The sequence below is a fragment of the Melozone crissalis genome, unplaced genomic scaffold (assembly GCF_028551555.1).
Source record: "Melozone crissalis strain CALT ecotype California unplaced genomic scaffold, PUWL_Pcris_2 ptg000017l_1, whole genome shotgun sequence".
NCBI classification, from domain to species: Eukaryota; Metazoa; Chordata; class Aves; order Passeriformes; family Passerellidae; genus Melozone; species Melozone crissalis.
Window position 1 is genome coordinate 5,796,368 of NW_026535795.1, and position 21,635 is coordinate 5,818,002.

At 43.3% G+C, this 21,635-nt stretch overlaps 2 protein-coding genes across 4 annotated transcripts in view; one reads left to right on the top strand and one right to left on the bottom strand.

Annotated features, from left to right (window-relative positions):
• Window positions 1-2,191: 2,191 nt before the first annotated feature.
• Window positions 2,192-15,227, top strand: BIRC7 (baculoviral IAP repeat containing 7). The gene is made up of 7 exons (XM_054274821.1): window positions 2,192-2,303; window positions 9,247-9,769; window positions 10,729-10,828; window positions 11,418-11,499; window positions 11,589-11,634; window positions 13,595-13,660; window positions 14,158-15,227. Exons 2-7 carry the CDS (start codon window positions 9,256-9,258, stop codon window positions 14,355-14,357), a joined length of 1,008 nt encoding a protein of 335 aa, XP_054130796.1. The 5' UTR covers window positions 2,192-2,303; window positions 9,247-9,255; the 3' UTR covers window positions 14,358-15,227.
• A 2,642-nt stretch (window positions 15,228-17,869) lies between these two features.
• NKAIN4 (sodium/potassium transporting ATPase interacting 4) overlaps window positions 17,870-21,635 on the bottom strand; it is a 50,673-nt gene continuing 46,907 nt past the window's right edge. For 2 of the 3 annotated variants that reach the window (XM_054274829.1, XM_054274828.1), the window contains one exon: window positions 17,870-19,140. In XM_054274829.1, coding sequence (XP_054130804.1) covers window positions 19,127-19,140 — 14 coding nt within the window. In that variant the 3' untranslated portion in view covers window positions 17,870-19,126. Of the gene's footprint in view, window positions 19,141-19,591; window positions 19,665-21,635 lie in introns of all 3 variants that reach the window. The other variant, XR_008482977.1, reaches the window with a different exon arrangement.

Sequence of the window (21,635 nt, forward strand, 5' to 3'; positions counted from 1 at the left end):
GACTCTGCCTCATGTTCTCAGGATCACTGGGGCAGAATCACTGAGCTGCCCGACCTGGAAGGACGCAGGATCCCCGAATGACTTAGGTTGGAAAAGAGTTCTGAGACCATCCGGTCCAACCTATGCCCAGCACCCCTGGTCAGCTGCATCAGGGCACTGAGTGCCAGGCCACTCCACCGCCTCCCTGGGGCCACCCATTCCAATGGCTAATCACTCTTTCTGTGGAGGAATTCCCCCTGATACCCAGTCTGAACACCAAGTACAGCTTAAGACTGTCAAGGACCATCAAAGACCAACTCCTATGCTGGCACAGGACACCCCCAGCAATGCCACCGTGTGTCTGAGAGCATTGCCCAAATTTCCTTGAGTTCCGTCAGGCTCAATGCCGTGATCACTGTCCTGGGGAGTCTCTTCTGGCTCCCCCAAGAGCTTTGGGAGACCAGCTTTCCCTTATACAGCTTGTCTGACCACTGGCAGCAGCCACCCTCAATATGTGTTTTTATCAGATTCATTTTTTTTTTCCTCTCTTCCAGCTATTTTGTAGGACCTGGGTGGAATTTGGGCCCCTTAGCCCAGTTTATGTTGATTTCAGCGGGATCAAGGTCTAAGTGCCGCTAGTTACAAAGTCTTGTAACATCTCCATGCTTAATTTTGAGGGTAAAAGTGGCAAATTCTGGTCCTCGTGGAATACATTAAACAACACAATCATGGTTTCCTTTAGATGCAATTAAAACCAGTCTTCTCTGTGTTCACATGTTTGAAAACTGTTTGAGTTTGTATTTACCATTCTAATAAAATATCGGAAACGAAGAGTCCACTTTTGTCCTTTTTTCTGATCAGACAAGAGCACCTGCACATGCTTTGGGTTCTCTGTTTGAATTAGGTAGCAAGTAATAATGAATATTTTCCTAGAAAATACTAATTTTCCCAGACTGCTTTGGGTTGGAAGGCACCTCAGAGATCATCTTGTTCCAATCCCAACTGTGGGCAGGGACAGCTCCCACTAGACCAGGCTGCTCCAAGCCCTGTCCAAGCTGGCCTGTTCCAATTCTGTTTGCTTTTGGTGTAATTATGGAGCAAATCAGTAAATCCCTGCTGTGGGCAATCCCTGAGCGAACTGGAAAATCTGTCCAAAGACCAGAACTTCAAGAAACAGGACAAAAAGAAGTGATCATTGTGGCTGGAGAGAGGAGCATGTGTGCAGCAGGAGGAGGGAAAGGCTGGGTGCCTGGGTGATGGGCACTGCTCCCAAGTCCATGTGATTGTGTATGTTCACATCTCGATATAGAAACGATGTGACTGTGAATCATCCCCGCCAGGAGAGCATGTGGGCAGGATGTTAGAGCTCTGTGCTTCAGCATCTCAGCACACAGGGGGCTCTCAGGCTGTACCTGTTAGGTGAGACCCAAAGGCAGCATGTCACATATGTACATGCATGTGCACATCTAAGTCTTTGTGGGAATAGGTTTTTTTTTATGTTGCATTTGGAAAATATGATTTTTTTTCCCCCCCTGGTAATGCTAAGAATGATCTTGTCTATCTGTTAAGAAGTGTATAGTCATTGAGAAATAAAACCAGTAAGATGAAAAGTCTCAGGTGAAGGACATGGATAAGGCAATATTCATATTTTTATATATATTATATGACTTAAGATACTCTTGGAGTGTAACATTGTAACCCAGGGGAAACATGGGGTTTGGTTCTGTCTTAGTTGAATGAAATGTGTTCTCATTTAAGAAAAAGTTGTACTTATCTTTTTCTTCCTTTGCTAACACTGAAATCTCAGAAGAGTTCATTTGTAAGCTGCAGCGTATTTTTGTTGGTGCTTTTATTATTTGTTTTTAATTCGGGTTTTACAGGAATTTTATGCAACCCTCTCTGTTATGAGCATGGAAGAAGATCAAATATTGCCATAATGGGATAATCTCCCTCCTGCCCCCTACACCCTGTGGGATGTTCCCAAACCAAGGATCCAGCATTCACTTCCATCATTTTAGGGTGAAAAATTAAAGCAGACACTCAGAGAAATTGTATCTGTTCTCCTCTCCTGTTTCTCATGTCACTGACACATTGTTTGTGAAAACATGAGGAGGGAAATCATATGCAAGGAGTGTGGCCTGTGAACAGATCCCATCTGACATCAGCATCACACATGCTGTTCCCTGCAAGACAAATTCCTTGGAAAGCTGTGGCAAGGAGCTCAGCAGAGCAATGACTGAGCACAGGCATTCTCCCTTGTCTCTTGATCTTCATCCTTGGCTACTCCTTCTTGCTGCTCTCTGGGGTTTCCATGAAATTGTCAGGTCAGTCTGTCTTTGCTTACTTTGTTGTGCATTTTTCCCTTCAGCTCTTTGCAGTGACTTCAGGTTGTTTTTCTTCCTCATCTTTCAGTCTTGCTATTGATTATTGATACAGGGACAAAATAAACTCATTCCAAGCCAATTTGCATGGAGAAAAGCAGATGATTGTAGTGTGAATAGCTCAAGAATAGATCTTTCTGCCTGTTGCCCAAGCAATATTCAGGCATCCAGGCACATTCTCTGCAATAAAAACACAGTCCAAACTATAGCAGGATTTAATTGGAAAATCAGATGTTCTGTGATTCTTGATGGCTGATTTTCTGCCAATTATAAAGTAGGACAAGCTCCATTAGAATCACAACAATGCCTGACAAATCCTTCTTTACAGGTAATTTAATGGCTGAATGGTGGAGCTGTGGCCACAAGTGGATAAGAATCTCTTCTGAGGAGCTGTTAGTTTAATATGTGAATAATTTGGAGTTGCAATGCCACTCAGTTTACATGAGGCTCCAGGTCTTCTGTTCCTGTACCTCCTGCTTTGGAGTAGGTAAAAGAAATAGAGCCCAAATGTGAGGCTCCTCCATGTCAGAACCAGAAGGAATTGGGAAATTATCAAAGTCAGTCAGAGGGAGAGGAATAGGTGAAATTCATCTTTGAGGAAACCTACCAGGTGCTACTTAGGAAGGAAAAAAGCAAGGGAATATAATTTGTATTTTCCATACTCACTGGGGGAATGTACTTAGCCCTATGGTTTTCCTCCTAAAATTTTAATTTGTATTCCCAATCCCTGTGCTGCTGCTCAGGCCTCTAAGCACTCTGCATGCTCTTTAGATCATTGGATTGTTGAACTGCTGAAAACTGAAAATAGTTTATTCAATTTGCAGATTTTTTTTCAAGTATTCAGAATGTTAGGGGAAACAAAAAAAGACAGCAAATAATGGATAGGGTTTGGGGTTGTTCTGAATTTCTTTTTTTTCCCCTCATGATTATTGAGTTAACTGGCAAGGGAAAGAAGGGCTAGAAAACTGAATAAAGAGAAAAAATAATCCTTGAAAAAGAAACTCACATTTTTCAGCTCCAAAAGACATTTAGAAAAAGAAAAGAGAAGCTATTTTCTACAAACACTTTCCTTTGAAAAAGAAGTGAACAGTGGTCAACCCACTCTTCAATAACAGAAATATTTTTTATAATAGGCTGGACACTGAAACCATGAAGTTTTTTAGATTTTTAAGACCAGTTCCTCTGCTGATTTTTTGAGTATCTGCTGTGCTTTGCAGATTTTCCTTTTCATATGTACTGTGTTCTGTTCTGTGGGCTGGGATATTAATAGGGTTTGATTTAAAGCACTTTCATGAATCACGTTGCAAGCTACATTTAGCTATTCCTAACTATTACAATACCTAAAGTTTTGAGGCAATCAAATGCCACAGTAGTGGGGGCCAGGGAAAAGAATTAGGGCAGGAGATGAAAAGATTTGAATTCCTGGGGGATCACTTCACAAAACAGGTGTTTGTTACTCACCTGTGTTAGTTCCAGCAGTCTCTATGTATAGGATGTGTACTTTCCACAAGAGCAGGCAGTGATAGGATAAGGGAGAATGGCTTTAAACTAAAGAGGAGAGGTTTAGGTTTGATATTAGGATGAAGTTCTTTACTCAGATGGTGCTGAGGCCCTGGCACAGGGTGCCCAGAGAAGCTGTGGCTGCCCCTGCATCCCTGGAAGTGCCCAAGGCCAGGTTGGATGGAGCTTGGAGCAACCTGGGACAGTGGAAAGTGTCCCTGCCCGTGGCAGAGATTGCAATGAGATTAACTTTAAGGTCCCTTCCAACCCAAACCATTCTGGCATTCTATGATTTACTTCATAGAAATATTTTCCAGGCTTCCTGAATGAAAGATTGTTAATGTGTGAAGAAATAACCATTTATTATTATTAATAGTCCACATTATTATTTAAAGCCCACTGAGAGAAGTGCAGCAAGGAAGCTGTTGATAAGCAGAGAAGATCACTGTAGATGTATGGCAGAACTTGCTAGGGGAAAATAAAAACTTGAGCTGCATGAAACAGCAAAGTGAGGCTTCTGAGCTTTGCCCTGCCCTGAGGAAATGGCTCTGTGCTTGTCCCAGGGGTGACCAGTCACTTTTCAGTGTGCTTTGTCACTATTCACTGAGTTGGATCCTGTCCTGTCCGCAGTGGATTTGCTTTGGGGATGCTATGGAGCTGAGGGTCAGCACCAGCAGAGTGCTTTGGTCCCTCTGGGCTGCCCTGGAGGCAGCTGAGCAGATGGGCTCCTCCTGGGTGTTCCTGTGGCAGGAGCTCCCCTGAGAGCAGCAGTGCAGGAGCAGCTCTGCAGGAGCAGACCAGCAGGCCCTTCAGGGGAAGGAAGGGGGAGGACAACACACAAGGAAGAGGCAGCCAGAAGAGGAAAAGAGAGGCCCTAAATGGAGAAACAGATCTGTGTCTAGGGCTTCAGGTATGAGGATTTTGTCTACTCTACACTTCATGCTGCAAAGCAATTACATCACAGGGTCTGAATGGTTTATTCTGGAAAATGGACCCACATCTGAATAATGGCTAACATTTGAGCAAGTGGGATTGGGAACTATGCCATAAATTTGCTCAATACCCAGTCCCTTTACACATCAGTTACAGTGACGAGCTATGGTGTCTCCTTTTGTGTTCCAGCCTCTTCATTTCTTCACCTATGCCAACTGATACCTTTTTTCCCTCCCGTTATAAAAGCCTCTTTCCTCAGTAAACTCTTAATTTATTGATGAAAGCACAATAGTCTACCCCAAGCTAAGCCACTCAGAACAGCTCCAGCCCCTTACAGCTGGGTGGCACCTCCAGAGTGGGGATGCTGAATTCTGCTGGAGTTTTTCCAGGGGCTCCAGTCACTTCAGTGCTTTCAAGCTCTTCATTATGCTGTCTCCAGATATATTCTGCCCCTTGTATTTATTGATTGTTTTCCTTGCAAATTAGGTTGATAATAGCAACCAGATTTTTGGTTAATTATGTTTATATTACTTTCTTCATCAAGTGTTTCCAATCACTGTCTAGTGATGGCAGTGTTGATCATTATCACTGATCTGTCCTGGACTCCTGATTGATGTTTACTGAGTCCCACATTTGTTTATCATTAGCTCATGACACTCGTCATTTTAAGGAGAATTCAGAAGTTCAGTAGGACATCTTAATGCTCTGAAAAGAAACTGAAAATGTATGACTTGCTAAAAAAGATCAGTGTAAGTTGCATACAACAGATTACTGAATATGTTATTTGCTTTCCAAATTTTGATGTGCTAAAATAAAACCCTATCATTTATACATGGTGACTTGTTTTTACTTGCTCTTAGCACCACACTTGGAGTCATTTCATCTTCTTCTGTTACAGTCATCTCACTGGTCCTCTTCAGCTTTCCTCTGTTGGTGAAATGTTCCCCCCAAAACCACAGATAATCAACCTTAGACCTGTCCTGAAGTTTTTATGATGGAAGAATGTTATGTATACAAGGGGAAAAACTCAAACCAAATAACTACTTCCAGAAACAAACCAATGTTGTCAATTAATTTAGAAGCTGCTTTTGAGCTCCTCTGAGATTTATGCAGCTCTTCCCCTTTAACATTTAGGCTGGGGCTTTCCCTAAAACAGGTGGAATTGTGCACACCTTTGAGAAGCCAGGTGTTTATAAGCAGTAGAAGATGAGGTTATTGTTTGTAAAATTCAGAATTATCAATCACTCTTATTGATTTACAGCCTCTGCAGGAGGGATTTTGTTAACTCTATCCCTTGGATTTTTAGGATGCATTCTTCAAAAATCAGCATAGACTTAGAAAGGATAGGATCCACAGAGTAGAAGATAATGTGCAATTATCTTTATATGTATTTTATTACAGAGAATTTCACTAGGGAGAATAGAATCACCTCCCCAGCACATTCTCTTGTTACAGCATTCTGTAAATGTCATGTAAAAGCACTGCCCTCTACTGCTCAGGGGCTTTCATTAGCAAGTATTTAATTAGCAAAAAACCCAACACTTCTTTTTGGATGGATGATTGTATGGGCTTGCCTGTAAAGAAAAAGGACTCAATCTTTTTATCAAAAGAAAAATGTTAATTTATAATTTCTGAGAAACACAAATCACCTATGTTCTTATGTTAATATGGAGAACTGATATTTTGTCAAGAGTTTAGAAGTAGCTTTATGCATCTTCTCAGGCAGTGGCAAAGGAAAATACATTTTCAAGTAATTGCAGCTTTCAAAACTATCATTAAAATCCTCCATTTTGTGGAATTGTGGCCACAGGAAGGCAAAGGAATAAGAAGATTTCAAGTTGTGAAGATGCAATTGCAGAAAAAAAAACTTGATTCCTGAAGTAAAGGCAATGCAATCTGTCAAAGCTGTCTGGAGAAAATTCTTGGTGCTATTTATCTGCTAATTTTACAGTACATTTTATTAAGAAACTTAAGGTGCAAAACATGTGAAAACAAGCTGAAAAAGATACAGAAATACTGTTAAGACAGTCACAGCAAAATAGGGATGTGACAGCCATTATATCATGGGAGTCAGGATGTCACACCTGGCACTAGACTAGGTTTTAACAAGATCTGGTATTTTCCAGAGAAAATTTGAGCTTAACTTTATACCTTTGCCTTGTGACTCCATTTTATAAAGATGAAATTTGGGCTCGTTAGCCAATAGAGACCTTCAGCCCATCCCAACCAATTGGGGGCAAGTAAGGATTATAAATGGCCTCTGAGGCAGGTGGACTCACTTACTCCTCAGCAGTTTTCTGCTTTGGGGGAGCCATCTGAGGAGAAAAGATTTTTGTGTGAGGCTTGTGATGTTGAGAGAGTTTTAAATTATGGAAGCTTTCTGGGGTTTAGTTAGCATGTTTCAGGTAAAGTTGGGGTATTTTTAAGGAATTTTTTTATTGTGCTAATTGTTGGTATGAGCTGTAATGATGTTTTGGCTTTCTATTCCTGTATAAGTAATGGGCTGTGGTAGAGTGTTGGTTTTTAGTGGTGTTATAGCTGTTTAAAATTTTAATTTGGTTTGGGGAGTCTCATTAGCAGAGCTAATGAATCTTCTGCAGAGTATATGAATATGCAGGTAAACCATAATGGGCTTCTTAGCAAGCCAAAGATAAATATATTTGTTCTCCTATGTTGTATCTCTTAGTAAAAAAAGTCTTTTGTGGAAGAAATACCTTCCTTTGTGAAGACACAAAGCAAAATCTGTGAAGCTTGCTCTCAAGGGCTTTCTAGGTGGAGGAAGGCTAAGATAACCTTGCCATCATCTCTGTTCAACCCAAAATTTGTTGTAGCTTAAGAGTTACAGCTTTTGCTTTGTTAAGGCTCAAGATGAGAGCAGCACTGCAAGTGGAGCTGTGCCTGATGAACAAGCTTTTGTGTTCTGGGAGCAAAATCTGCTGTGAAGGCAAACAATCTGCCTCTCCTCAGGCTGCTTAGCTTGCAGATTCTGCTGGGCATCAGTGACTGATGGCCTCAGAGCTTGTTTCTCTATGGACTTCTCCTTACACCAGTGGCACAGTCCTTGAGTAGCTTCTTTATTGTATCAAATAAAGCACAGTTTCTGAAAGAGACTTTTAGAGCCTTTTCTTCCAGCCCTGGTTTCTGTCCCTGTCATTATAGAAGGGAATTCTGGTTGCTAATGAACTTTCTTTTCCTTGCTACCTTTTATTATGAGAGACATGTGAATGAGTAAATTTGATTTTGCTTTTAAAATCTCGCTAAATGTGTAATACCTATTGGAGGACAGTTGTGAGTTTTGTGACTAGAATGACCTGTAAGCTTTTTTTCCTCCCTAAATGTGCTGCAGCCCTTAATTAAGAGAAACAGTTCTTCAGAGATGCTTCTGGCCTGAGTGTTTTTTAATCCTCCTCAGAGTCTCTGTGATGATGTTTGCTGCAGAGTAGCTGCTGTATCTGTGGTGTCCTCTTGTATGTATTTTACTGTGCATTGCTGTGGTTATCTGTTATTTTAATGTGCTGTACCAGCCTCAAAAAATTGTACCTTTTAACAGTGAGTATTTATATCTTCTTTTCCTGTGTGATGTCTTTTGGTTTGTGCTCTAATAATGCTTAGCCCTGATAACCATTAAATAGGAAGTTGAGTTGAACTCACCTATTGAGTTGGGTGGGGAAGGGATTTAGAGGGTTCTTAATTTTAAGAAGTGTTAAGTGTTGGAAGCAGTGGCTGAGCTGCAGTTCAGTTCAATCACCCAGGTAAGGGCTGTTACCTTGAGCAGGGTGAGAGCTTGGAGAATCAAGCACTTGGTAACTCCTTTAATTTCCCCCTTCGTCTTGCATGGAAGTAGCACAGACAGAATACGACAAAAACTAGAAAATCCTTGATTTAAGTACGCCACCTCATAGAAACTGTACCTAATTATTTTAGGCTTGGAAAAATTCTCTTTTATAGAGCTCTTTCTAGATAATCATTGCTTAATAATCATGACAATAAAAACATGAGAAATGTGATGTTTTGTGTGGTAAATGGGAGATGGAGACATTATTTGTTTGGGTGTGGCTGTTCTCTGTTTTGTCATGACATGCCTGGTTTAGGGAATAAAAAGCAGAGCCTTTTTCATGCTAGTTTAAGGGCTTAGCAAAATGGCTGGGGATTTATCTTGCCAAAGGTTCAGCTTGGGAGACAGCACAGGTTTTTTTTTGCCCTCCCCTCTCTGTTCCATCTCTCCTGTAAATTGGCAGAGAGCCTTGGAAAGCTCTGGACTCTTCCCACCAGGCACCAATGAAGGCTCAGCAAAACTCCAACAGCAAAGCACAGAAACACCAGATCTGTGACTGGGCTGCCATTCCCAAACAAGCTGGGCTTTGTTGTGAGCAGGAGCTTTCTGGAATGGGGAACAATAGCACGGGCTGGGAATGCAGCTGACTGCCCTGGGCTCTCCCATCCTCTCTTGCAGAGCACGGCCATGGGGGATGCAGCACCAGCAGAGGAGCCCAGGGCTGCTCGCTGCAGGCTCTTCAATTCCAGCATGAGGAGCGTGGCCAGCAGGCTCAGGACCTTCCAGCAGTGGCCCCGCACTGCCCCTGTGTCTGCCCAGGACCTGGTGGATGCTGGATTTTTCTACGTGGGCCCTGGGGATGAAGTGCAGTGTTTCTGCTGTGGTGGTGTGCTGAAGGACTGGAGACCTGGGGATTGCCCCCTCATAGAGCACATGCATTTCTTCCCTTCCTGTAAATACATCCGTGGGGAGAGTGCTGGGAACCAGGAGATGCTGTCCCTGCAGGAGATCTTTGACACTGTGGATGGGCAGTTCCTGAGTGTCTTGCAGGGGATAGTCAGTGAGGAGACAGCCATGCCCAACGAGCCGGAGTACCCTGAGATGGTGACAGAGGAGATGAGACTGTCTACATTTGAGAACTGGCCACAGAATTCCAGCATTCATCCAGAGCAACTGGCTAGAGCAGGGTTCTTTTACACAGGTAGGTACTCTGGGGAAATGTTCTTAACTCTTATTCGAGTTAACTTTTGAAAGCTTCACTGTTGCTTTTACAAATACCTGTGTGCACATGTATTGTAGTTAAAAACCACATCCTTCCTTCTGCCTGTGCTGTTTCTCTTGCTGCTTGTGCAGAATTTGTTTCAACATTTAACTCCTGTTTGAGTACTGAGGGGTCCACTAGTAAATACCTCCTTGCCAGCAGGAGAGGAACAGGTGATGTGTTTTGAACAGATGTTTTATGGACAGAAAAATGTGTGCTTTAAGGTCCATTGAGTGTATTTATTCCTTGCATTTTTAAAAGGATTTGAGGAGCTTGCTTGGTGTGTCAGGTTTTGGATAGGCTGTCTTGCACTGAAGCCTCTTCTCAAAACCCCAAACCTGAGTGACAGCTGCATGGAGTCAGCCCCTCTGGCTGTGGCTTGTTTCTCTAAGGACTCTTAATTTGAAATACAGAAATCAGATACTTTTTTTTGTTGAGGAAAATTGGCAATATTTATTGTAATCACATGCATGTGAATATCAATATAATATTATTATTTCCTTTTGAGAATGCTTTGCTGGTTAGGTAGCAGGTTTGAAGAAATACTCCTCTCTGAACTAACCAGCCAGAGGAAATATTTGCACAATGGCAGACTGTGGTTAGTGAGCAAAGTGTAACAGGTGTAACTAATTACAGCTCTGCTTCAAAGGCAGGCTGGGGGATTGTGCATGGGAGCATAGCTGCTCCCATGGATGCTGCCTGTGAGCTTGTGATCCCCTTCTGGAATCATCTCAGCCAGCTCTGGAGCTCAGCCTGAGTTCCTGCCCCTGCACAATGTGCACTGTGTTAGTAAATTGTCATGTGTTCATCAGCCTGTGTTTTGTGCTGGGTCTCACCCAGGGTTAGTGTAGGGCATGTGGTGTCTCAGGTGTCACATAATCTCTTGCTCTCCCTTTCAGGACGAGGGGATGTAGTGAGGTGTTTTTACTGTGATGGAGGCGTGAGGAGCTGGTCCTTGGGAGATGATCCTTGGAGGGAACATGCCAAATGGTACCCAGAGTAAGTCAGTCTTGCTTAACAAATACCCCCAAAAAAAGGTCATGCATTTCACACTGATACTTTCTTTCATAGGATAGAAATGTTTATATCCTCTCACCTTAAAAGCAAAATAAAATGTTCAAGCTCAGGTGAAATTACACAGTTCAGATCTGAGATTCTTTAATTTGACCTAGAGTTCACCATCTAAGAGTTCAATTAAAATAACTTTCTTTGGCATCAAAGAAGAGCTTTTATTACTCCTGCTCTGAGGTACAAGAAGAAATGTACTGTAAGCCTTGGTTTTCTGCAGCAGTTCTTGTTTCTTTCCTGTGAACTGCTCTCATCACAGTTCCTGTGGTCTGCTCTAAAGCATGTTACAACTGAGCTCCTCTTGGGCCAAAATGAAGATTGAATTAAGGGGCAGGGATCATGATCCTCTTACTGTCAGCCTTTGTGCAAGAGGTGGGCAGGTGAAACACCTGGTACCCTGTCTTTAATGGATGTATAGAGGTTTGCTCATTGCCCAACACACCCTTTACTTCTAAATTTCAAATTGCTACTTGCACTTGGGAGAGCCTGTACTGATGTATTTCAACTTTTCTGCTCCTAGGTGTGAATTTTTACTGCACTCAAGAGGGAGAGAATTTGTTAACAGCATTCAGGGAACCTTTTCTGGCACCCTGCTGGCTCCTGTGAGTCATGAACATTTTGCGTGTAGTGGATTAGGTTTGGTTGATGGGAGAGTCTTGAACACAGGCTTCTCTTTTTGTATCATTTTCAGAGACATTCCTGGGACCAGACTGAGCAAGACTCCTCTCCCTCCCAAGGTCAGTGCTGTAATTCCATGGTGTTTTATTTTCTGGTGGATGTGGTGTAGTCTGAGTTCCACCAGCCCACCTCAGCTGCTCTGCCCTCTGTAGACATGGCGCTTGTGAGATGTTTTGATATTCTAGAAGCTGTTTCACTTTGGTTTTAGGAAATGGTCTCTAGCTCAAGAAACAAAATTACTTGTTCTTGTGAGGCTTCTTAGTCAAAGGCCAGAGACACTTATCTAGTCTGGATAATCATGTGAATTTTGAGTACTTACCTTACTTACCTTTGGCTTTTGATGCTTTTGCTGTTGATGTCTGTATGTAAAGCCCTTCAGTACAACACTTTAAACATGCTTGATAAGAAACCAGAGAACAGTAAAGGGTCTAGATGTTCATGAAAATGTTGTTTCTGGGATTTACTCCCATTTATCAGTTGTTCCCAGAAATGTAAGTAGGTGAAGTTTGGCTCCCATAAGCTCAAGCAGGACTTGAGCCTTTGAAGAGACTGCCAGCTGAATTTCCTACTTCTGTTGTTACTGATGAATGGTTGAGGTAGGAGAGGCTTCAATTGGGATGTTCCACTTGATGCTCATGAAAGCAGTTCTGAGGCTTCTGTTCTGGGATGTGAAAACAGAGATAAGGATTCTGGACTGATGCCAAACACAGGAGACTGTTCACTGATAAAGTGAAATAAACCATCCAAAATAAGTGTTTGGGCTTTTATAAAAATGGCTTTGATTAACTTCCTTGTGAATAAAGATTTGGAGTAAAAAATAAATGTGGAAGTTAATCTAGCTAAGGGGATAGCTTGAGGAGTGTTCTAGGGTATATTAATGCCATTTTATGTAGAACACCTTCAAGGAATGGCACACTTTTTGCCCAAAGCTCTGCCTTTTTGGTAAAGTACCTGTTCACTGCTTTACAGATCCTCTGAGGAACTGGGAATTGCTGGCTCATCCTTCTGAGGATCAGAGTCTCATAGTGCAGAATGTCCTGCAGATGGGCTTTGACCCCGCCTGGGTGGCAAACCTGGTAGAGAATAAATTTGCGCTGACTGGGACTTTCTACCTGTCTGAGTCGGAGCTGATTTCAGACCTGCTGCAGGCAGGCTGGGGGGCCAGCAGCAGTGCAGGAGGGAGGAGAGGTAGGCCTGACCCACACCTGGGTGTTTCTCCTCTTCCTCTCTGCCCCTGGAGCGCTGCTGGGAGTGTCCTGAAGGTCTGCTGGAATTAAGAGGGATAATGCCCCCAAGCCTGCCTTCCCTTGGGAGCCTGAGCAATGAGGCTCTGATTTAGAGAAACCTGGAGGAGCTGTGGTTGCTGGGATGTCAGTGGCTCTATCTGGCTGTGCTGGGTTTCCTTGGTGTTTCCTGCTGCCCTCAGACCTGCAGTAACTGGCAGTCCATGATGTGCAGGCTCATGCACAAATTCACAGGTGATCCAGGCAGAGGCAGTTGTCTGAAGCAAAGCTCCTAGGATGGATAATCACTCCAAGCCTATTTAAAATTGGAATCAATAACCTGTTTAGAAATAGCCATAGTTCTTGTCTAGATAATATTTATTTTCCTTAACTTCCGCCTTTTGTTATCTGTTTTGTGAAGTCTATTTGCTAAGTTGAAGATTCCAAAGCTCCTGCCTCCACAGCATGGTCTGCCACTTCCGTAGCTAACATGGAAAAAGTTCCACAAAACTGAAATTTTGATTAAATAGTAGCACAGAGCTGGAATGACCAACTGATCTGATAGATAAACCACCTTTGAGGAAAGAATGTGATGTGGACAGACAGGCCTTGGCAAGGAGGTGAACGTAAAGAGCTGATGGAGCACCACAGAGAACATCAGCCAGGCCAGGCTGAGATAAGAAATTTTTAACCAAATGCATCTGAGGTCCAGAGTACTTCTGGTTTCCACACAGCACTGTCAGGATAGGGATAAAGGAGGGATCATTGAATACCATCTTCTTTTCTGGTTCTACAGGTGCTGTTCAGAGAGAGACTGGAACATCAAGACAAGAAATACGCTCTGTGCAGCAGAAGGAACCAGGTGCTCTGGGCTGGCAGTGTGGGGAACTGAGCTTAAGCATGACTGGGAGGAGTTCTAGAATAATAGTATCAGTAGTCATTATGCTAACTCATTTTTTTAAATTTTGAAGAGGACTGTGTGCTAGTTTGAGTGGTACCTGAGCACAGGAACCCTTATTTGGGGATTGGAGTGCCCCTGTGAAGGAGCTGTTACCAAAAAATCCACTTTATGGTGATAATTCATGTACCACAGTAAATGCTGTTGATCTGTGTCCCTGCTCAGCCCAGTGAGTGTAGATAAGCTGAACCTTGTGTAGATAAGCCAGTCTTCAATAGCTGTAGTTCTTCAGCTTAAATGAAACTTGCCTGAGAGGTACTTTTGCCATCTTCACAGTCTCTGAACAGAACAATGGGCAAGTTGCAGCAGTGTGACTTCCTAAGCTGTCACAACTGGCACTCTGTGAGTGTGACAAAACACTCACAATTTGGGCTCTTGTTTTTTTGTTTGTTTTTTGGTAGAGTCTCAGCTGAGCACAGAAGAACAGCTGCGGCGCCTGCAGGAGGAGAGGATGTGCAAAGTGTGCATGGACAGAGATGTGTCTGTTGTGTTTGTTCCCTGTGGCCACCTGGTAGCCTGTGAAGCATGTGCCCTCAACCTGAGGCTGTGTCCCATCTGCAGAGCTGCCATCCGGGGCAGTGTGAGAGCCTTCATGTCCTGAGCCACGCTGCACCCAGGGGGAAAGATAAGTCCATGCAACTCATTGGTAACTCAGCAGAGGGAGAAAAATAAGTAAATAATTTGCTGGAGCAATCTTATTTGTAGGGTGGCTTGGCATAAGTGTAAAAACTCACTGAATGTGTCTCCCATGCACAGTGTTTGTAGGAAGAACTGCTGGTTTGATCTCCTCTTGATTTAGGGCTGCTCCAGGAGAACTCTGCTGGGTTCTTTTGCCCTCCAAAATGAGGCTTTTATTGGCAGAGATTCTCCCTCTCCACATTTTTGTGTTCTCAAGTGAATCTTTGCTCTGTGTTGAAATCAAAGACTGTTTTCAGCAGACTTTTTTTTCTCACTTAGCAGTTGCCTAGAGATTATTCTCTTAGGGATTCCTTCAGGAAGTTTGATTGAAAATGGGAGTATTTTTTGTACAAAATGCATTCCATTGGGACTAGAATACTCAGCAACAATGTGTTGTGGGGGAGGGACAATCTACCTTTTTCTCCCCTTTTTGCTGTCTTTCTTTTTTCTCCCCTTTTTGTTGAATTTTCAACAACTGATGAAACGTTTCAGTAATACTCAAATTTGCATAACTAAGTGGAACAGTCTGGCCTAACTCTCCAGGCTCTCTGCTCTCAGCTGACCTCCCCTGGTGGAAGGCTCTGTGCTCAGGGTCACTGGATGGTCTCCTGGAAGCTTCTTATGGAGCTCTTCCCTGGCTCTTGGGTATTATCCTGGTAGGAAACTCTGGAAATATACCTTTTTAGAAAATATCTTTGCTGGCTAAAGTGGTGATTCTTATTTAAAATGGAATACTCTATCACGTAGCCAAAAAGAGTAAGTTTCATCCATGCTATGCCTTGTTAAGTGAAGGGAAAGGAAATAAGTTTTTAAAAATAAACTGTTCTTTTTCATGGAATAAAAATTTTCCTTTATTTAACTTAAAGGTTTGAGTATCTGATTTGAGTACAATTCCCTACTAGGGGAGGGGTGTGGTGGTGTCCTAAGATATTGGAGTGACATCAGGTCATAAACAACATCTGTCCTTCAGTGCTACGTGGGCATGAGTAAGAAAAGCAGCTGTTTTACCATCCATCAGTGTCCTTTGGAATTTACCAGACAGCATGTGGGTCATAGAGCCTTAGAATGGTTTGTTTGGAAGGGACCTTGAAACTCATCTCATTCCATCTCCTGCCATGGCCACCTTCCACTGTCCCAGTCTGCTCCAAGCCCTGTCCAAGCTGGCCCTGGACACTTCCAGGGATGGGGCAGCCACAGCTGCTCTGGGCACCCTGTGCCAGGGCCTCAGCACCCTCATGGGGAGAATTTGGCTCCTCAAAATTCTCTTAAACTGCAAAAGAAGGGATAAGGATGAAGGAGAATAAGGATCTGATACATGAAACTGTGCAAATGCAGAATAATTCTGATCTGTACTCTTTGTAGAATTTTGGTAGGTGGCTCTTTTTAGTGGATTTATGGATTTGTTACTAAACAGCTTAGGGGTTGCCTGTGAGTCACTTTAAGGTGTCAGTTATCTGTGGGTCCCATGGGAGGGCAGTTCTCTTTATCCCTGCCTTCAGAGGAAGGGAATATTAGCACAGTTCTTGGCAAAGATGAAGAAATTAAGACTTGAGTGGTTTAAACTCTGCAGCTCTTGGAGGAATTGGTTGGGTCTCTGCCAGACAGCAGCTTTGCTAGGGAACAGAATGTCACCATCATGCCAAATTAGGTCTTGTCTGGGTTCAGGATATCCTTGGCTTTGTTTTGCCTCTATAAATACAGCACAAACCAACAGTTTAAATAGATGTGCTAATCTGAGGAGGGAAAACACCAGCCCAGTGCTGGAACTGTGTTATTTCCTCCAAACTCACCTGAGTGTGACTGGAACTGAGCAAGGCTGGAACTGCACCAGCTCTTTCTGAGGCTAACCCCATTGAACTGTGTGAAAATGGAGAATGGCTTTTCCACCCCAGGGAAAGGGAGGAGCTGCTTTGTTTTCCTGCAGGGAAATGTCCCTTCAGAACCAGGTACCACGTTGTTCTTGGAGAGGCATCTCCAGCGATGCCTGTCCCCAACAGAGGGCACTCCGAAACTGGAGATAAGGGATCCCACCACCTTCAGCTGCTCCTGGACCGTGCTGGGCATGGCATGGGAGGGGTGGAACGGACTGGCAGCCCCTGCCTTCACAGAGCACGGTCACTCTGTCACCCTGAGGTACTCAGAGTGAGCCTAGCACAAGCAGACCATGAGAGAGAGAGAGAAGTTCTCAGGAATGGCTCTGCTAATGAAACATAGAGAAGATAATGAAGTGTGGAATATGACCCTTGGTAGCTTTGTCTCTTCTCAGACGTTTTTTTTTATGATTAATGTCTGTCGTTGATACTGCATCTTCTAGGCTTACCTGAACATGGGCTTAGTGTTTATTTTACTTCTGTTAATTGGTGCTTTATGCTACAATGAGCACAGGCAGTTGAGTGGTAGTTCTGAAGTGACTCAGTCATCATATTTTATTTCATTGATCTTTACCAGTGTGTATGAAAGCCGAGGGGCAATGCTGTTAAGTGCAGAGTTTGATGCTTTATCTCTTTAGAGTGCTTAGCAAGTGGTTTTGATCAGTTTAACTGGTGAAAGTGGCATCAGAGCTTGGCCAGTTGGGGAGGTGTAATGTTAAAAACATGTAGACCTCAACTCATAAAGTTCCCTCCTCTTCCTTCCCTCTCAATTCTTCCTGGAAGGACCAGCAAAATGTTTCAGGTATTCAGAGCTGAAACTGTCCTTTTTCCACCACCTGTGCTGAATTTTGATTGCTCCCAAACAAGGCTGACAAAGACTGCTGGTATCTGATTGATAATATTCTCTCTGAGGAAAAGAAATCATATTAAACCCAAAATGTGTGAACTCAGTGCTTAATGAGAAAAGGAAAGATTAATTTGAAAAGCCCCAAACAAATGAAATCTTTAATGGGAAAATCTCACTGAATAGAGGATGTGTATTCTTTTTGTTTTCTGCCTTTCCAGGGAATGTCAGGTGGGCAGACAGGAATGAGAGTGAACCATAAAGAAAGTGAATAAAGAGGAGGTGGAGAAAGAATTCTAAGTGTGTGCACACTGCTGTGTGTGATCTCAAAATGGAGAATAGCTTGTGTTTTATTGGTATTTTTTAATTTGGTAGTGACACAATGTTAATAATGAGGTACTTGTCTTTTGTCATGCAGAGCTGTCAAGGTTGAGCTTTATTTTTGAGGTATTAAACAAGGATGAACTAGTTGTCTGTTTTGCTCAGTCAGAAACTGTGGATTTTGGTGCCTAAAAAAAGGGAAAAAAACACCCTACAGAAAACAATATTTTTACTTGCAGCTGCACCCAGGCAGAACTCGGGATGTTTGGGGATCTAGAACAGAAGTTGCACAGAAGCAAAAAATACTCTCTCAGTGCTTATGCATTTGGGTTTATAAAAGAGGATTTTGCTTCCTGGCCCCTGTGGAATGAGACCAAAGAAAGCTGCATCATTCTGTCGTTGATTTAGCACTTAATGTTTTTATTTTTGTTTTTAATTCTTCCCTCACACTTCTCCCTAGCATGGCTTCAAGCTTGACCCTTCTGAAAAGCATTTCTCAAAAAATGCCAAGTAATCCCAAACAAATTAGGCAAGACAATAATGAATTACAACAGCACTTGAAGTATCAGCCCAAATATGCCAGGGCTGGCTGACAACTGCTCCTTCTCTGCTTTTGACACTTCACATGCTGGGAGACACAGCTAACAAAACTGACTTGGTTTTGTTCTTCATTTTAATCAACTGCTGCAGCTCATTAATGCAACTTAATTACACTGGCATTCCCCCTTCAGCCCTTTCCCTCCCCTCAAAAATCGTGTCAGAAATGAAATTCTCCCACCAGGCTGTCACCATGGAATAGGTGTGGCTCTAGGTGAAGAAGGCAGGTGCAAACCCACCTCTGCTCCATCAGGAACTGGGCTTTTTCCAGGGCCTGCAGCAGGATCCAGCCACACCAGGGTTAATTTAATGTAGCTGGGCAGACCCAGATTAGGCTACAGCTGCTCCAGAAATGGCTGGGCTGGTTGGATGTGGGGTGAAGCTGCATGCTGAGTGAAGAGCTGATGACTGCACTGGTTTCCAGCTGTTCAGCATTACAGGAGCCAGGCCACACTGAGCTCCAGGACAAAAGCCTACTGCCAAGTCTACAGAGAACGAGCAAGGGGGTCCTGGCTGGGGGCACAAAGGAGGGAAGAGTTCTCACCTATCACTTAGAACCCAACAGTGCCTAAGTAACTCGAGTGTAAAGAGCCCCCACCTCATGTTATGCAGGCAGGGAGGAGATGAAGTTGTGTTAGGGGACTTAGGCTCTGTTCAGAAAAAGGGAGGAGACTAACTACAGAAAATATGAAATGTCCCAGGGTGTTGTACAGTGCTTCCTTCTTTCTGGATCCATGGCACAAGGAAGCAGCTCCAGCTTCAACTGCAGCTCTTGAGAGAGGCTCTTGGTGAACTTGGTCTTCAGGCCTGTGCCGTTTCTGGGCCAGTACCAGCAGACTGTGGTAGGAAAGGTTCGTCAGGGCACTTGGAGGATTAAAAACCAACGGTGTGGCCGTTCTTTGATGTACATTCATTGCGTTTGAAAAGAAGACAAGGAATGAAAAAATGGAGTGGAGTTCACCATCCTGCACTTCCTCTGCCAAAGATCCAGGCCCCAGGGGACTGTTTCCTGCAGCACCTTTGGTGGAGTGCAAGGTTCATCCATCCTCTGGCTCCTCTTCACTTACGCAGGCCTAGAAGAGAGGGAAAAAGATGAAGCCAGGATGTGAGTGTGGAGCAAGAACTCAATTGATTTCTTTATGTGACAGAAATGGTGTGGAAATAATGAGGACAAATTTTTCTTTCCTCTTCTGGACTTTTAAATGTGATTGACTACAGATGAGGAATAGGATTGAGAGCTCACAAGTAATGTGGTTAAGTAGTCTTCAAGGCTGGAAAGAATGCAATGCACATGTCAGACCTGAATATGCTGCAGTTAGGCTCAAGTGTTAGATCTATGGATCCTCAGCGTTTGGAGCTGCATAAAATGTGGTTAGAAACTTAAAAAGCTAAGGGTCATCTCTAGGATAAAGGAGCTGCTTGAAATTGCAGTGATGTGCTGTTGGTGTAGGTGCAGCAGGATAAGCAGATCTACTTTTGGAGCCAGCAGTAAAGGTGAGTGAATGCTTTTGGCTGAAACATCACCTCTTACACATGCAGCTTCAGGATGCTCAAAAGAGTTTGCAAATTCATGTTGTTTGTTTGGGAAAAAGTCTACCTAGAAAGAGAAGCAGAAGTGTTTTGTTGTGTGTTTTTTCTCTCCTCAGAACAAAGTGGAATTTTTTTCCTGTTTAAGTTTCCTTTGTAAATTATTCTGCTTGTCAAAATTTGGAGGAGACAGGTGAGAAAACAATTCTAAAGGAGTTTTCCTCCCTCTCCTTCTTATTCCAGTGTTTCAGTCTTGGACTTTGGCTGTTTGACTAAATGTTCTTTGTGTGCTTGTACATATTGGTGTATTGAAGAACCCACTTTAGGCCAGTAGGGGATGATGGCTGTATGGGGACAAGTCCTTTAATGCTCACAGCTCTTCGTGCCTCTGGCCAGCAGACAGTGGCCCACAAAGATTGATCAGAGAGCATTAAGGTGAGAAATTGCCAACTGGAGCCTCAGATCCCTCAATTAACCAATACCTCCTGTTGCTGCCCTGTCAATACTGAGGTCTGCATCAGAAAAAAGTCACACCCTGTGCTAACACAGGGCCCTTTCCACTGGGAGATCTGAGGGAAGGAAAGTCCATAAAATCTGGCTCCACAACTCAAATTAAAGCTCTGGAGCCCCTGAAGTGATGCAGGACTTGAGGTGGAGATCAGCTTTAGGGGCTGGAGCCTCACAAAGGTGCAGTTCACTGCTTGGCCTTGCAAACACAGCCTTAAAAGGCAGGAAGACCTAGTGCTTGTCCCTGTACCTTTTAAATAAACAGAGAGCACCTCCTGCCATCCAGCAGGTTCTGGATTTAGCACTACCCTGTGTACAAAATCACACTCTGAGGCTATTCTGCTTTATGATTGAGATTGCACAGTGCTGCTTTCCAAAACAAATCTGGAGAGTGATGTCAGGAAACTGAAAGGATGCAGCAGGCACGAGGGGCTGACAAATGCTCAGGGATGCTCTGGGTACTTGGCAGGTGGCGCAGGGCCTTGGAGGGAACAGCTTGAGTGAGAAATGTCAAAGCTGGCTTGGCCAGCACTTCCAGCTATTGGTGCAAAAATGCTTTTTTGCCTCAAGTGATGAGAATTCTGTTACTACAAATGAACAAACAAGAAGAAAGGCAACCCAGAGCTGAGGTCCTGAGCTGTGCAGCCCAAGGGGGGACAATGGTGCCAGCAGGCACAACCTGTGCCTGTGCTTCCGTTCAGGGAGGAGAAAGAGTTCAACTCTTTCTTCCTAAATACTCACTGAAAATACTTTCTTTTAGCCTCAGGTGAGCAACTTTGTCTTTCCAGAAGTGATTTACTATCCTTTGGGTAAGTAACACAGAAACTCAGGTTCTGAAGACTTTACCATGTCTTCTATCACGAGTACTAATATATTATTATTAAATAATTAGTGTGGTGCCATGATTGGCAAAATGAATTGATTGGTTCACAGTTTGAATACTGAATTTAGCAGCTCATGTCATTGTACTGTGGAGCCTCAGATCTCTAAAATCTCATAAATTCAGTGATGTCATGAAGAGAGACTTGAGAAAAATGCAGGAAAGGGGACAGTGGGAGGAAGGAATGGGATCTCATCAGAAAAGGATAGGTAAAACTGGAGTGAATAAGATAATTCCATTAGGAATGAAGGAAAGTGATCCTGTTAGACAAGTGTGGCCTAGAAAATGCATCTGACTGCAGCCAAGGGGGTGATGCCATCCTAAAATAAAGGTTCCTGCCTGCAGTCAGCTCCAAGTGATTGGTTGTAGAAGAAATTTGGTTTCATTCAGCATTTCCATCAACAAAAAGGAGTTCTAACCAGAAACCCCGTGTTCCTGATCCTTAGCCCTTCTTAAATTTTAAATAAATTGGATGTATTTGTTGTTTCACATCTTCTTGAAGAGAATATAAAAAAACCCAACCTGCCTTCAAGTCATCACTAAATGATTTTCACAGCTGGACAAGGGCATGAGGCAGTCAGTGCCCCAGCCTGCAACACTCCATGGCACCATAACCTGGGAATGAATTATTCCCTCACTCCCATTCACACACAT